This window comes from Pteronotus mesoamericanus, unplaced genomic scaffold, assembly GCF_021234165.1.
Source record: "Pteronotus mesoamericanus isolate MK-2021 breed Mesoamerican mustached bat unplaced genomic scaffold, CSHL_Meso_final scaffold_21, whole genome shotgun sequence".
Classification (NCBI taxonomy): domain Eukaryota; kingdom Metazoa; phylum Chordata; class Mammalia; order Chiroptera; family Mormoopidae; genus Pteronotus; species Pteronotus mesoamericanus.
The window spans coordinates 786,926-802,447 of record NW_026555310.1 but is presented as its reverse complement, the minus strand read 5'-3'; the positions used below and the strand labels follow the sequence as shown (position 1 = coordinate 802,447).

General features: G+C 35.4%; 1 protein-coding gene across 1 annotated transcript; it reads left to right on the top strand.

Annotated features, from left to right (window-relative positions):
- Positions 1-4,796: 4,796 nt before the first annotated feature.
- Positions 4,797-5,729, top strand: LOC129084533 (olfactory receptor 12-like). The gene has a single exon (XM_054590727.1). It carries the CDS (start codon positions 4,797-4,799, stop codon positions 5,727-5,729), a length of 933 nt encoding a protein of 310 aa, XP_054446702.1.
- Positions 5,730-15,522: the final 9,793 nt, after the last annotated feature.

Genomic DNA, 15,522 nt, shown 5'->3' with positions numbered 1-15,522 from the left:
GCAATTTTGAGGAAAAAGAAAAGTAGGAGAGATCACAATACCTAACATCAAACTATATTACAAGGCCACTGTAATCAAGACAGTCTGGTACTGGCATAAGAACAGACACATAGATCAATGGAACTGAATAGAGAGCCCAGAAATAAACCCATGTTTCTATGGTCAATTAATATTTGACAAAGAACACAGAAGCATAAAATGGAGCAATAATAGCCTCTTCAACAAATGGTGTTGGAGAGCTGGACAGCTACATGCAAAACATTGAAATTCGACCACCAATTTACAGCATACACAAAAATAAACTCGAGATGGATAAAAGACTTAAATATAAGTTGCAGCACCATAGAAGTCCTAGAAGAGAACATAGGCAGGAAACTCTCAGATATCCCATGCACCAATATTTTCACCAATACATCCCCTAGAGCAAGGGACATAAAAGAAAAAATAAACAAATTGGACTTCATCAAAATAAGAAGCTTCTGCATGGCTAAAGAAAGCAACAAAATGAAAAGGGAACCAATCATCTGGGAAAATATATTTGCCAGTGATACCTCAAACAGGGGTTTGATCTCCAAACTATATAGAGAACTCACACAACTCTACTCCAGGAAGACAAACAATCCAATTAAAAAATGGGCAAAGGACCTGAACAGACACTTCTCCAGAGAAGACACACACAGGGCCCAGAGACATATGAAAGGATGCTCAGCATCACTAGCCATCAGAGATATGCAAATTAAAACCACAATGAGATATCGCTTCACAATGGTCAGAATGGCCATCATAAATAAATCAAACAACTGGCGCTGGCGAGGCTGTGGAGAAAAGGGAACCCTAGTACACTGTTGGTGGGAATGCAGACTGGTGAAACCACTGTGGAAAACAGTTTGGAATTTCCTCAAAAAGCTAAAAAATAGAACTGCTTTTTGACCCAGCGATTTCACTGCTGGGACTATACCCTAAAGATCCCAAAACACCAATTCAAATGAACCTATGCACCCCAATGTTTATAGCAGCACCATTTACAGTAGTGAAGTGCTGGAAGCAACCTAAGTGCCCATCAGTAAATGAGTGGATCAAAAACCTGTGGTACATTTACAGAATGGAATACTATGCAGCTGAAAGAAAGAGCTCCTACCCTTCGCAACAGCATGGATGGAACTGGAGAGCATCATGCGAAGTGAAATAAGCCATGTGGTGAAAGACAAATGCCATATGATCTCACCTATAAGCGGAACCTAATCAACAAAGCAAGCAGGCAAGGAAAATATGACCAGAAACATTGAAAGAAAGAAGAAACTGATGGGGACGGGAGTGAGGGAAAGAGGGAGAGGGGTAGCAGGGATAGGAAGGGGAAAGGTCAGATCAAGGAACAAGTATGAAGGACACATGATGAAGCCAAGGTGAGGAAGGACTGAGGGGTGGAGGTGGGGTTAGGTGTGGCAGGGGAAAGTGGTGGCATGTAAATGGAAACAAATGTATGTGAAAAACAAACAAACAAACAAACAAATAATTTTTTTAAAAAGAGAGAAAATTCAATTTCTTTTAATATGCTTCTTGGAATGTTTCTCTTTTTGATTCCAGCACCTAATGGACCAACCCCATCATGGCTCCTCACTATTGAAGAAAATACCAGGTTTCTAGGATTGTTAAAAAAAAAAACTATTAGTGTTACTTTTTTTAATATTAAATATGTTGAGTGACATTGGTTAAAAAATTATATAGATTTCAACTGTAAAATTCTATAATATGTCATCTGTATATGGTATTGTATGCCCACCACTCTCAAATCTTTCAGCAGCACCTCTTGTGCCTAGAAACCATAGGTGGAGGTATTACTACCTTCTCTTGCTACTTTCTCTGTTATTTCAAAGTCCCCCCCACTCAGGTCTTCCACTGATTCTTTAGATTATTCCCTGTATTAACTTTCTTCTAATATAAGCATGATGTATTTATAGTAGAGATAAAAAAATGCATTTCTGAGCCATAATCCATTCAAATAAAATGTGAATATTCTGTGTAAACCATAATAATAAAGGATCAAGTGCTTCTCATTCAACTATGTTTTTTAAGATGTTGTTTTGTTCTATAAGTAAAAGTTTAGTTCTTAAGTTTTCTAGAGAACCCTTTTTTCTAATAGTCTGATGAATTTACTAATTGATAACTTTTTCATTTTTTTTGCATTATTTTACAAAATACACCACAGTTGAGACAGACCTAAGTTTCTAGTTAATATCTTGCAGAGGGAATGCCCAGTGCTCTAGTTTCCCTCCCCATGAGAAAATTTTTCTCAGAATATATCCCAGATCTACTTATTGATTTAATCAATAAAAAGTACAGTAAACTTGAGAGATAGAGGTAGAGAGTAAGTGAGAGATGCTAAAATTTTTCCTCCTACTTCTTTAGCTTAGGAATTTTGAGTCATGATCTGAACAGTAAGGAAATGTAATCCATGTTGCAGAACATTTTGTTAAACAAAGGTTTGATCTTTTCCATATTTTTATTTCTTCATGAATATACTATATTTCATATTGAGTGTTTACTAAGATAAGAAGTAGCATCCATTCTTGTGACTATCTCTTATATTTATTTTATTTTCAACGCTTTTAAATAGCATTAGTTACATTAATTTCCCCAATTTTTCTTTTGAAACCAGAAACTTGTTTATTTAAAATATGAATTTAAGAAAAACATGTATTTTTGTAGTTGACAGGCCCTCCCAGAGGCTTTTTTAAAAATAATTCTTCACCTCTCTAAAATTAATCAGTCAACATTGCTGTTAACCTTCATTTTTTCAAAAAAGAAGTTATTGAAGTAAACCAAATTAGTTCTAATATTTTTTCATAGTCCCAACCTATCTTAAAAGAATGTCAAAATTAGTGAAATCATAGCAATGACAACAAAAATTACAAGAGACATTTTATAGTTTATATCACATGTAATTTTATGATACTTATACAATTTATATGTAAATTTACATGTATACAGAATTATCAATATTATAATTATACAATGATAAGATATTCATAAATTTATTATTTGTCAGTTTTCTTTCACATCATATGACAGATTATTGAATAATAAACCACTCTGCCACTCAATCTTATGACTATATATAGGTAAGCCTCTTAAATCTTTCTTATCTCAGTTTTCCCACTCATAAAATTAGAATAAAATTTTTTCTCTACCTTTAAAGTATGTTAAGGTTATTTTATTGTCATAATAGCATAAGTTTAAATTAATATAATACAAACTTGTATAAATACATATTTCTTTCCTTTTCTTCATTTGCAGCTATTTTTAGATTGTTCTGTGTGCCTTCTGTCCTTCATATGCACAGATGTCTGTATTTCTGAAAACACAGAAAAATCTCTACCCAAGATCTTAGAATTCTCCATTGGCATTTCAATCTGTAAAATCCAAAGAGAAAACAAGAGGAAAGTAAAAAAGGAAGGAAGGAAGAAAGAAAGAAGGAAGTTAGGTAAGAAAACAGTAAAAATGATTTCATTGTGTTTAGGAAATGTAAGAAAAAAATCACTTTTGATTTTAGCAGATGAACTCTGCCACTAAGAGTGTCTATCTCTACAGGACAAAAATAATGGAAGAAGGAAGGACATGAGGTTAATGTGTAAAAGGATGATGTTTTTGACAGGAACTGAAGTCTTTTTATTTTTTTAAATTTTTAAAAATCTTTTTATCTCTTATCATTAACTTTTTAAATTTTTAAAATCATTTTTTATTGTTATTCTGTTACAGTTGTCTCAGTTTTCCCCCCTTTGCCCTCTTCTGCCCATGCCCCCCCCTCCACTGTCGATGCCCACTCTGTTGTCCATGTCCGTGGCTCATTCACACATGTTCTTTGTCTCGTCCGTTCCCCTTCTTTCCACCGCTATTTCCCAACCCACTCTCCCCTTTGGTCACTTTCAGTCTTTTTCTTAATGGAAGAGAGACCGAGGCAATATTTGTGTGCTATTTTTCTATAGTAAATAAACTAAATAATCATTAAAGAATAAAATTAATCTATCAATTGAACATATTTTCACTTTAAATATAACCTTAATTGGATTATAATGTCCGTGAGAATTATCTTCCACTAAAGGAGGCAGCTTTCGATGGCAGTAAAATGATAATAAATCAAGAAAGAAAAAAGAAAAAGAACTCTTATTTTTAGATATTTTCCTAGAATCTTCCTTTCCCCAAAGCACACTTAGACGGTAGATCTGTATTATTTGTAAATAAGTATCTCTAAAAAGGCTAACCGATCACATTGCATATTTAACCAGACTTTTAAAAAATATTCATTCTTTTTTAAAAATTTTATTTTTTGATTACAGTTTACATTCAATATTATTTTGTATTAGTTTCATGTGTACAGCATACTGCTTAGACAATCATATACTTTACAAAGTGATCCCTCCAATAATTCAAGTACTCACCTGGTACCCATACATAGTTATAACAATGTTATTGACTATATTCCCTATGCTGTGCTTTACATTGCAATGACTTTTTTAGTAACTACCAATTTGTACCTCTTAATCCTTTCCACTTTTTCATCCAATCCCCCAACCCCTCTCCCCTCTCCCAACCATTAGTTTGTTCTTTGTATCTATGAGACTTTTTACTTGTAGTAATCCATTCTTTATGTTCATTGATGTTTTATAATATGGGGAACAATATGACATGAAACAAATTTTTTTACATGCTGGTTCCAAGTTATTTTTACTAAAACAAGTATTCTGGTCACTCATTTCTTTCATTTTTACCATCTCTTTAGTTCCACCTATATCTCAGCTATGAAGAATGAAAATAGGAATTACTCAGAGGTGACTGAGTTTATTCTACTAGGGTTTAGGGTCCCTCCAAAGCTACAGATCCTCTTATTTTTTGTATTCTTGCTGATCTACATGGTCATTGTGGTAGGAAATATCAGCATGATAATTGTCATTAAGATAAACTCCAGACTTCAAACGCCAATGTATTTCTTCCTTAAAAACTTGTCCTATTTAGATCTCTGCTACTCCACAGTTATTGCTCCCAAAACTTTAGCCAACTTCTTGTCTAATGAAAAGAAAATTTCTTACAATGGCTGTGCAGCCCAGTTTTTCTTCTACTCCCTGTTTGTCGCAACTGAAGGCTTTCTTCTGGCTGTCATGGCATTGGATCGATTCTCGGCCATTTGTTCCCCTCTCCTTTACCCTGTGCACATGTCCCAGGAAGTCTGTGTTTGGTTGGTAACTGGATCCTACATCTGTGGAAGCATCAACTCCATAGTCCAAACGACTTTCACCTTCAGTTTGCATTTCTGTGGAGAAAACAGATTGAACCACTTTTTCTGTGATGTCCTGGCCCTGATCAAGATCTCATGTGTTGACACCTTTGTAAATGAGATTGTAATGTTTATTCCCTCTGCTCTTATCATCATCACCACCACAACTGTCATTCTGGTTTCCTATGCTTATATCCTCTCCACTGTCCTGAAGATCCCCTCGACCCATGGCAGATGTAAGACCTTCTCTACCTGTGGCTCCCATATAGCAGTGGTGAGTTTATTCTATGGGACGGTGTTCTTTATGTATGCCCAACCTGGAGCCATCTCCTCACTGGAGCAAAACAAGATTGTGGCTGTGCTCTACACGCTTATAATACCAATGCTAAACCCTCTAATTTATAGTTTGAGAAACAGAGATGTGAAAGATGCTGTGAAAAGAATATTATGTGGGAAATGATTCTGTCACTGATATTTGTAAAATCATTATACAGGAGGCAAGTTTGTTTTCTAAGAATCCGTTATTCTTGTTCTTGTAAAATTATTATATCAAAGATATTTTTATATATGGCAACAAATATTTTTCTGTTTTATAAAATAATATTTTTAATATATGTCTCTATATTGCCTTATTTGCTTAGAACATATAAATCATATATGTTCATAATTTATGATATGGTAATATTTCCATTTCAATTTTATTTTGATTCAGAAATATTACAAGCTTTTATTATATAGTAATTAAAATAATTTTGGTCTGTGTGAACTATTCTTTAATTTTTTTCATTTTATTAAGCAACTAAGCTGATATTTGTTTGGAAAAGATAACACCCCAGTGCACAGGTGGCAAAGCAGAATGGTAATGGTTACATAGAACACTTTTGAATAAAAGGCCTGTCCTTTTTTAAAGATGCAGGCTTATATTCTGAAGATTATCACCCTTAGAGTTACAACTCCTAAGTTAAGGAGTTAATATATTATGGGTTAAGGGAACCCATAATATATTATTAGAGAAGCAATTTTTCACATGGAAAATGTGTGTCAATAATATTCTATTAATTTTTATTTTCCCACTTTCTTCTTAATATAAAAATGATAAATTTTATAATAAATAAAAGATGATATATAAATGAAAGGTACTCTATGCCGTATGTAATTTTTATCATATTTTCAAATGAGGAAATTGAGGCACTGTGAGCATACTAACTCAAGTAAAATGTACTCATGTTTTTTTTACTCCTCATATCAGACCTATCATGAAAGTAACATTATATAAATATTGAATGTGTAATTTAAATTAATATGTTTTATGAGTATAGAAATTGTGTATTAGGAGCATTAACTAATGTGCTTAATATTACATTGCCAATAACAACCATAGCTAGAGTTGGAGCACAGAACTTTCTGAATCCATAGCCGTAGAGGTAAAGATTATGGCAATGACTCAGAAACAGCTCTATTTTTCCATAGGTCCTAATATTGTAAAGATATTTATTAACTCAAATGTATTAATACTTTTATTCAAATAGCTCTAATAGCATTAATCTTTGCTTTCTGATATAACAGAAACTGAATGTGTTATTGTTTATGTTTCTTTGGTAATTTTTTGTTATAATTTTTGATTTATTGTATTATGTAATAGATGATATTTAGTTGCATATTTTATTAATACAGGTGCATTTCTTTATTATACCTGTAAGTGTGTTATCCTGAATTCTACTTTATTTCATACCCATCTGGCACTTTGCTTGTTTGAAAATTTTGTATCTCACTAAAGCTTTGATTTTTAACTTTTTTATAAAACATTTTACAGCTGTGACTTTTTATAACTTAAGCTCCTCCTCTCACCTCCACATATACATTACAGAGACACCTTATTCTGGTTTAATGCCATCTTTATACTGGCTTCACAGAATAAATTAGGATGTATTCCCTCACTTTAAATCCCTTGGAAAATTTATGTACAGTTGTTGATTGTTCACTTAAATGTTTGGTAGAACTCATTAGTAAATCTAACTTGAATTTTTATTTGTGACATAATTTTAAACTACAATTTCAAGTTTTAAAATTGCTGTCAGTGAAATAAACTGGGCAATCATTGGGCTTACCACTGTGAAAAGTTGACGTAAGTGGGGCCGTTTTAAAATGGAGCCAGAGTAACCATTCTAGATAACTGCCTTGTATATCTTGCTCCTGAAATTTTGGAATGTTTACACTGGGCAATATAACCTTTGGACTGGGCCAAACCAACATAGTCTTACAAATAAGTGTTTGCAAAGCTAACAGGAAGCAGACATCCTGACTATAAGGACAGATGATTATAAACTCTCTTTCTGCTGACAGAAAACCAGCTGTGTACAGTTGAAGAGTAACTCAGTTTGTTAGCACAAATAGAAATTTCTTTCTTTTATTCATGTAATTATTCCCTCTCTTTACCCATAAACCCCGCTGTAGCTGGGACACTACTTGGGTTTCTGCCTGAATCTGTGCTCTCTGAATGGCAACTCTATAATAAAATTTTTTTTAAACCCAAGCGGACACTCTTTGCCTCTCATTTTGTCTCCTTATTTTTAGTTTAACACTGCATTTCCATCTTTTAGGTATCACTGTCCTTCATTGTCTACTACCATTGGGGCGGGGTAGAGAAAGAGAGAGGCTCTCTCATTGTTAATTTAGTCAGGAAAGTAGTGGATCCTATTACTTCATCTTGGCCAGATTCAGAGGTCTTATTTTTTTATTTTTCAAGCCAAATTAAACATTTTCCAATCTGTCTGAGTAGCAGGAAGGAAATTATTTTAGTTAGTATTTTTTGAATTATAAATTTAACCAGAGACTTCCATAGGTACAGTGCTAATTATGCCCATATGCCTATTATTTCTCATGGAACATTGAATAGTTACTGAAGACAATTAAACATAAATTTGCTGCAGATAAAATTGTTTTACCGTTGATAAAGATGCCTGTAAACATGCTATAATGTTCAAGGAAGAAAGTTATATATTTCTGTTCCTTCATTTGAAGAATAGCCTCACTCCTTGAAAGCTAGATTTAGAGATGACTTTGATTCTTAGGATCAGTTCTACTCAGCATTTGCTCTTTCTTCTTCAAGAATTATCTTTGATTCTATGTCATAACAATCTGGGTGTCTATCATTCATAGACCAAGAACAATTCTTTGTTTCCAGGAATCACCACAGCAAAAGTCAGTTATGTATATTTCCTTATTTTTGAAAACCTGAATTTTGATCATCTCCACATCTGAGTCTAGGAGCCTTAGGTCTTTTTACTGAATAAATGTTAATACTGTTTTTGGACAGTAAAGTTACACATTATCTCTAGGAGATTCTACTCTGCCACTCTTACTCTTCTGAGGGACAGCTGCCTTCATATATCAATAACAATTTTATTTATTATTTATTTATTTATTTATTTATTTTAAATTGTCAGTTACAGTTGTCCCCATTCCGCTGCCCACTGCCCCGTTGCTCTCTCCTGCCCCGTCTAACTCTCGCTCCCAAAGATAGTCCCCACCCACTTGCCCATGTCCATGGGTCCTTTGTACATGTTTCAATAACAATTTGCTCTCTCCAAACCAACTGAGATTCTTTTAAATTTTTTTAATTAATTAATTAATTTTTTCAAATACATTTGTCTCTGCCTACCCCCCACCACTTTATCTTGCTCCCTCCCTCCCTCCCTCAAGTCTTCCCCTTTGGTTTTGTCCATGAGTCCTTGCTATATGTTCCTTGACTTTCCCCTTCCCTTCCTTTTCCCCTGCCCCCCCTCCCTTCTTCCCTCTTGTCTCTGTTGGTTTCTTTTCCTTTCAGTGTTGCTGTTCTTATTTTCCCTGCATCTTTGTGTTGTTGGTTAGGTTCCACTTATAGGTGAGCTCATATGGTATTTGTCTTTCGCCCCCTGGCTTATTTCGCTTAGCATAATGCTCTCCAGTTCCATCCATGCTGTTGCGAAGTTTAGTAGTTCTTTTTTTCTTTCTACTGTGTAGTATTCCCTTGTGTAAATGTACCATAATTTTTTGATCCAATCATCTACTGATAGGCATTTAGGTTGCTTCCAGCACTTGGCTGTTGTAAATTGTGCTGCTATGAACACTGGGGTGCATAGGTTCTTTTGAATCGCCGTTTTGGAATTCTTGGAGTATAGTCCCAGCAAGGGAATCACTGGATCAAAAGGCAGTTCCATTTTCAGCTTTTTGAGGAAAGTGCACACTGCTTTCCACAATGGCTACACCAGTCTGCATTCCCACCAACAGTGTACCAGTGTTCCCTTTTCTTCACAGCCTCGCCAGCACTTGTCATTTGTTGATCCGTTTATGATGGCCATTCTGACCGGTGTGAGGTGGTACCTCATGGTGGTTTTGATCTGCATTTCTCTGATGGCTAGTGATGCTGAGCATCCTTTCAAATGCCTCTGGGCCCTCTGTATCTCTTCCTTGGAAAAGTGTCTGCCCAGGTCCTTCGCCCATTTTTTGATTGGATCATTTGTCTTCTTGGAGTTGAGTCGAGTGAGTTCTTTATATATCTTGGAGATCAAACCTCTATCTGATGTATCATTAGCAAATATATTTTCCCATACGGTTGGCTCCCTTTTCATTTTGCTGATATTTTCTTTAGCCATGCAGAAGCTTATTATTTTGATGAGGTCCCACTTGTTTATTCTTTCCTTTATGTCCCTTGCTTTAGGAGACATATGGGTGAAAAAACTGCTGCGTGGGATATCTGAGAGTTTCCTGCCAATGTTCTCCTCTAGGACTTTGATGGTGTTTCGACTTATATTTAAGTCTTTTATCCATCTTGAGTTTATTTCTGTGTATGGTGTCAGCTGATGATCCAACTTCAATTTTTTGCATGTACCTGTCCAGCTCTCCCAACACCATTTGTTGAAGAGGCTGTTATTGCTCCATTTTATGCTTCTGCCCCCTTTGTCGAATATTAGATTCCCATATAGACCTGGGCTTATTTCTGGGCTTTCTATTCTGTTCCACTGGTCTATGGGTCTGTTCTTGTGCCAGTACCAGATTGTTTTGAGTATGGTGGCTTTGTAGTAGAGTTTGATGTCCGGTATTGTGATCCCTCCTACTTTGTGTTTCTTTCTCAAAATTGCTGCGGCTATTCAGGGTTGTTTATGGTTCCATATAAATTTTTGAAATGTCTGTTCTATTTCTGTGAAATACATCATTGGTATCTTAATAGGGATTGCGTTGAATCAAGAAATTCCTTTGGGCAATATGGACATTTTGATGATTTTAATTCTTCCAATCCATGAGCACGGTATATGCTTCCATTTATTTGTGTCTTCCTTAATTTCTTGCTTCAATGTTGTATAGTTTTCTGCATACAGGTCTTTTACCTCTTTGGTTAAATTTATTCCTAGGTACTTTATTTTTCTTCTTGCTATATCGAATGGTATTTTTTTTTCTGATTTCTTCTTCTTCTATTTCATTGCTGGTGTACAAAAATGCCTTTGATTTCTAAATATTGACTTTGTATCCTGCTGTTTTGCCTAATTCACTTATTAGGCTGAGTAGTTTTTTGGTGGAGTCTACAGGGTTTTCTGTGTACACTATCATGTCATCTGCAAACGATGATAGTTTTACTTCCTCCTTTCCTAATTGGATGCATTTTATTTCTTTTTCTTGTCTGACCGCTGTGGCTAGGACTTCCAGTACCACGTTGAAGAGAAGTGGTGACAGAGGACATCCTTGTCTTGTTCCCGATCTTAGTGGGAAAGCTTTTAGTTTTTGCCCGTTGAGTATGCTGTTGACTGTAGTTTTTTCATATATGGCCTTAATTACGTTGAGGAATGCCCCATTTATTCCCATTTTGCTGAGTATTTTGATAATGAATGGGTGCTGTATCTTATCAAATGCTTTTTCTGTGTCTATCGAGATGATCATGTGGTTTTTGTCTTTTCTTTGATTTATGTGATGTATCACATTTACTGATTTGTGTATATTGAACCATCCCTGCATGCCTGGGATGAATCCCACTTGATCGTGGTGGATAATCTTTTTAATGTATTGCTGGATGCGGTTTGCCAATATTTTGTTGAGGATTTTAGCATCTATGTTCATCAGCGAAATTGGCCTGTAGTTTTCTTTTTTTTGTAGGGTCTTTATCTGGTTTTGGGATTAGGGTGATGCTGGCCTCATAGAAAGAGTCTGGGAGTCTTCCCTCCTCTTGGATTTTTTGGAATAGTCTGAGAAGGACAGGGGTTAGCTCCTCCTTAAATGTTTTGTAAAATTCTCCTGTGAAACCATCTGGTCCTGGGCTTTTGTGTGCCGGGAGTTTCTTGATTACTGCTTCCATTTCCCCAGCTGTTATCGGTCTGTTCAAGCTTTCTGTTTCTTCCTCCTTCAGTGTTGGAAGATTATACTTTTCTATAAATTTGTCCTTTTCATCAAGGTTTTCAAATTTCTTGGCATATAATTGTTCATAATAGTTTCTCACAATCCTTTGTATTTCTATGGCATCAGTTATTTCTCCTCTTTCATTTTTGATATTATTTATTTGGGTCTTCTCCATTTTTTTCTTGATGAGTCTGTTTAAAGGCTTGTCAATTTTATTTATCTTTTCAAAGAACCAGCTCCTGGATTGGTTGACCCTTTGAATGGTTCTTTTCGTCTCTATGTCATTCAGTTCTGCTCTAATCTTGATTATTTCTTTTCTTCTACTTGCTCTGGGGTTTATTTGTTGTTGTTTCTCCAGTTCTTGAAGTTGTAGTGTTAGGTCTTTTATTTGAAATGTTTCTATCTTTTTTAGGTAAGCCTGTATTGCTATGAACTTCCCCCTCAGGACTGCCTTTGCTGTGTCCCATAGGTTTTGGACTGTTGTCTGTTCATTTTCATTTGTTTCCAGAAATTTTTTGATTTCTTCTCTTATCTCATTATTGACCCATTCATTGTTTAAAAATTTATTAACCTTTTAAATTTTATCTAAGCAAAATGACAAAATTTTTACTAGCTCCAAAATCAGTTCAGCATTTTATTAGAATTCTAGCAAGTGAAATATAATAATAAATAGAAATTTAAAGTATAATGGACAAATATAAAATTAAACTGCCATTTACATGATTACTTACAAAGATAATCTTAGTTTGTAAAGCTGCCTGAATTAACATAAAAACAACTGCATGTCTATACAACATTGAACTACTATATATTTCATTTACACATATATCAGATATTATGAAAGATTTAGAAAAAGTTTAACAAAAGATGTATAAGATCTTAATGTAGGAAATTATAAAATTTTCAGATCACAGAGTAGAAAAATATTGTTCAAATATTACAGAGAGGAAGGCAGAAGCGATACCATGAAGATGATGTAATAAGATGCTCCCCTTTTATATCCTTTCTGAACTGCAATAATTTTACATCCGTCCACTGATAAAAGTACCTTCATGGGAGCTGTGGAATTCAGGTAGGAGCTTGTAAGACCCAAGTACAGTTCAATACTGAGGACAGTCATTTTAGATTGTAGGCCCACACCTGATGCTAGTTCACTAATGTAGTCCCAGCTACAGTCTCAGGACAGCTCTACATGCCTGAGGACTCAAATATGGCATTTTTGATTAAATCCTGTCACCAGTACTATATATCTTGGGACTCAGATGGAATCACATCCATTCATATATCAGGGAACATAGAGAATTCATTCTCAGCTTTAAGACACAGAAGTGACCTGTGAACTAGGACCAGCCATTCCTGGTCACAGTCTGTGTGCCCCTGAAGATAAGCCTGCTAAACTCAGTCAGACTGTAGATTCTGAAATTACCTTGTAACTGGACTCCAGCCTATCCCAATAACAGTCTACAAATGGTCCTTCTGGTCCAGAGACTAGGCGGAAGACACTCCCCTCTTTACCCCAAGAGACTGTAAAAAACACCTGTATTTGGACCACAAGCTCCTCACATCCAGAGTGTTCCAGCAGTCTTACATGTCTAAGGACCCAGTGAAGTATTTCTCTGCCTGTGCACCTATTATTAAGCTACTGACTGAGGACCTAATCATGGATCCTGAAGCAGATCCATGTCCTAGTGCCACCCCATTGAGCAACATACTAGAGGATGTTTCATTCACTTAAGGACCAGACAGGATCCATGGCTGCTTGAACACCTGGTAACAGGCACATCAACCACAGACCCACTACAGACCCGCTGACAGCCTTAAAACTGGCTCCAATCCAGAATAACTGTGATTCTGAAGGTAATCCCATTAGCTCAGGGAACTGACAGGAAAAGGACTTAACCTTCTGAAACCAGTGTGTGAAGACTGGAATAGGTGTTTACTTCTTCAAACACAAAGACACTAATTCAAGGCTACATGGACCATGAAGAATCAGGAAAAATGACACCAGACAAACTAAAGCTCTACTAACTGACCTCAAAGAAATGAGTTCTACAATTTGCCTGACAATGAATTAAAAATAATCACCCTAAGGAAAATCAATAACACAAAAGAGAACATAGATATACAAGTAAAGAGAATCAGGAAAACAATGCAAGAAAAACTGCAAAGTTTAATAAAAAATAGAAATCATATAAGAAGAATCTAACAGAAATCCTGGAGATGAAGATAAAATGACAGATCAGAAAAATTCAGTAGAGAGCTTCAAAACAGATTTAAGCATGCAGAAGGAAGAATTAGTGAACTTGAATACATTATTTGAAATTAGAGGAACAAAAAGAGGAAAAATGAAAAAGTAATAAAAGTCTGTGAATTATGGGACACTATCATCACAAGAGACAAGGGGGCCGCTATATCGTGGTAAAAGGATCAAATCATCAAGTGAATATAACAGTATTAAATATATATGTATTCAACATTAGAGTACCTAATTACAGCAAATATTTACAGAACTGAAGAGAGAAATACATTACAATAATATCAGGGGCCTTAAATATACCACTCTTCACATTGGGTAGATCATTCAGAGAGAAAGTTAATAAGGAAACAGTGACCCTGAATAACACTATAACCCTAACCCTAACTCTAATGACTCCACCAAAAACTATTAGAATTAATCACTGATTTCAGTATAGTTGCAGGAATACAAGTTCATTTTACAAAAATCAGTTACATTTCTATACTCTGTGAGCTACATAGAAAGAGAAAGAAAACAATCACATTGACAATAGCATAGAAAACAATAAATTTCTTAGGAATAAATTTAACCCAGGTGGTGAAAGACCTATATAGTTGTTTCTGCTAAGGCAAATTCCACTTCATATGGTCAGCACCTGCACAGCATCTTGTACTCTCTGTGGTTGGGGTCAATCCTCAGAGTCAGCCAGCTTGATGGTTGACTACATGCATTAACAGGCCAATAGCAGTCAAGACCCAGTTACAACAGGAGGGATCACATAACCCATGCAAGGGATATTCTTGGAGAACCCAGCTCAGGTGATCATGGAGACTATGCCAATATGTCCCACAGGACACCTACTACATAGGGCCACCCTGCCAAGACTGGGAATCAGAGCAGATCTACCAAATACACAGCAACAATACAACAAAACAGCTAATTAGGTGACAAAAAAGTGCTATAAAAGTGCTAGAAAAGAGTAAACTAGAGAAGAAAAGAAAGAAAAAAATTTAAAAAATGAGTACAGATTAAGGGACCTTTGGGACAACATGAAACATAACAACATCCATATCATTGGTGTACCAGAAATAGAAGAAAGAGAGAAAAGGACCAAGAACATTTGAAAAAATAATGACTGAAAACTTTCCTAATCTGGTGAACAAAAAAGATGCACTAGTCCAGGAAGTACAGAGAATCCCAACCAGATGAATCCAAAAAGGCCCAAACCAACACACCTCATAATTAAAATGGCAAAGGTTAAAGACAAAAAGAGAATCTTAAGAGCAGCAAGAGAAGACAGTTACCTACAAGGGAGCTTCCATAGAGTGTCAGGTGATTTTTCAAGAGAAACATTTCAGATCATAGGGATTGGCATGAAATATTAAAAGTGATGAAATCTAAGAACCTACAACCAAGACTACTTTACCCAATAAGGCTATCATTTAAAATCGAAAGAAATATAAAGTGCTTCCCAGACAAGAAAAATAAAGGAATTTGTTACCACCAAACCAGTATTTCAGGAAATATTAAAGAGCTCTTTTTAAACTTTATTTTTGTTGTTTACACTATTACGGATTTCCCCATTTAACCCCTCTTTGTCCACCTCTCTCCACCCCACCACGCTCCCTTCCCTCTGGCCATTACCACACTG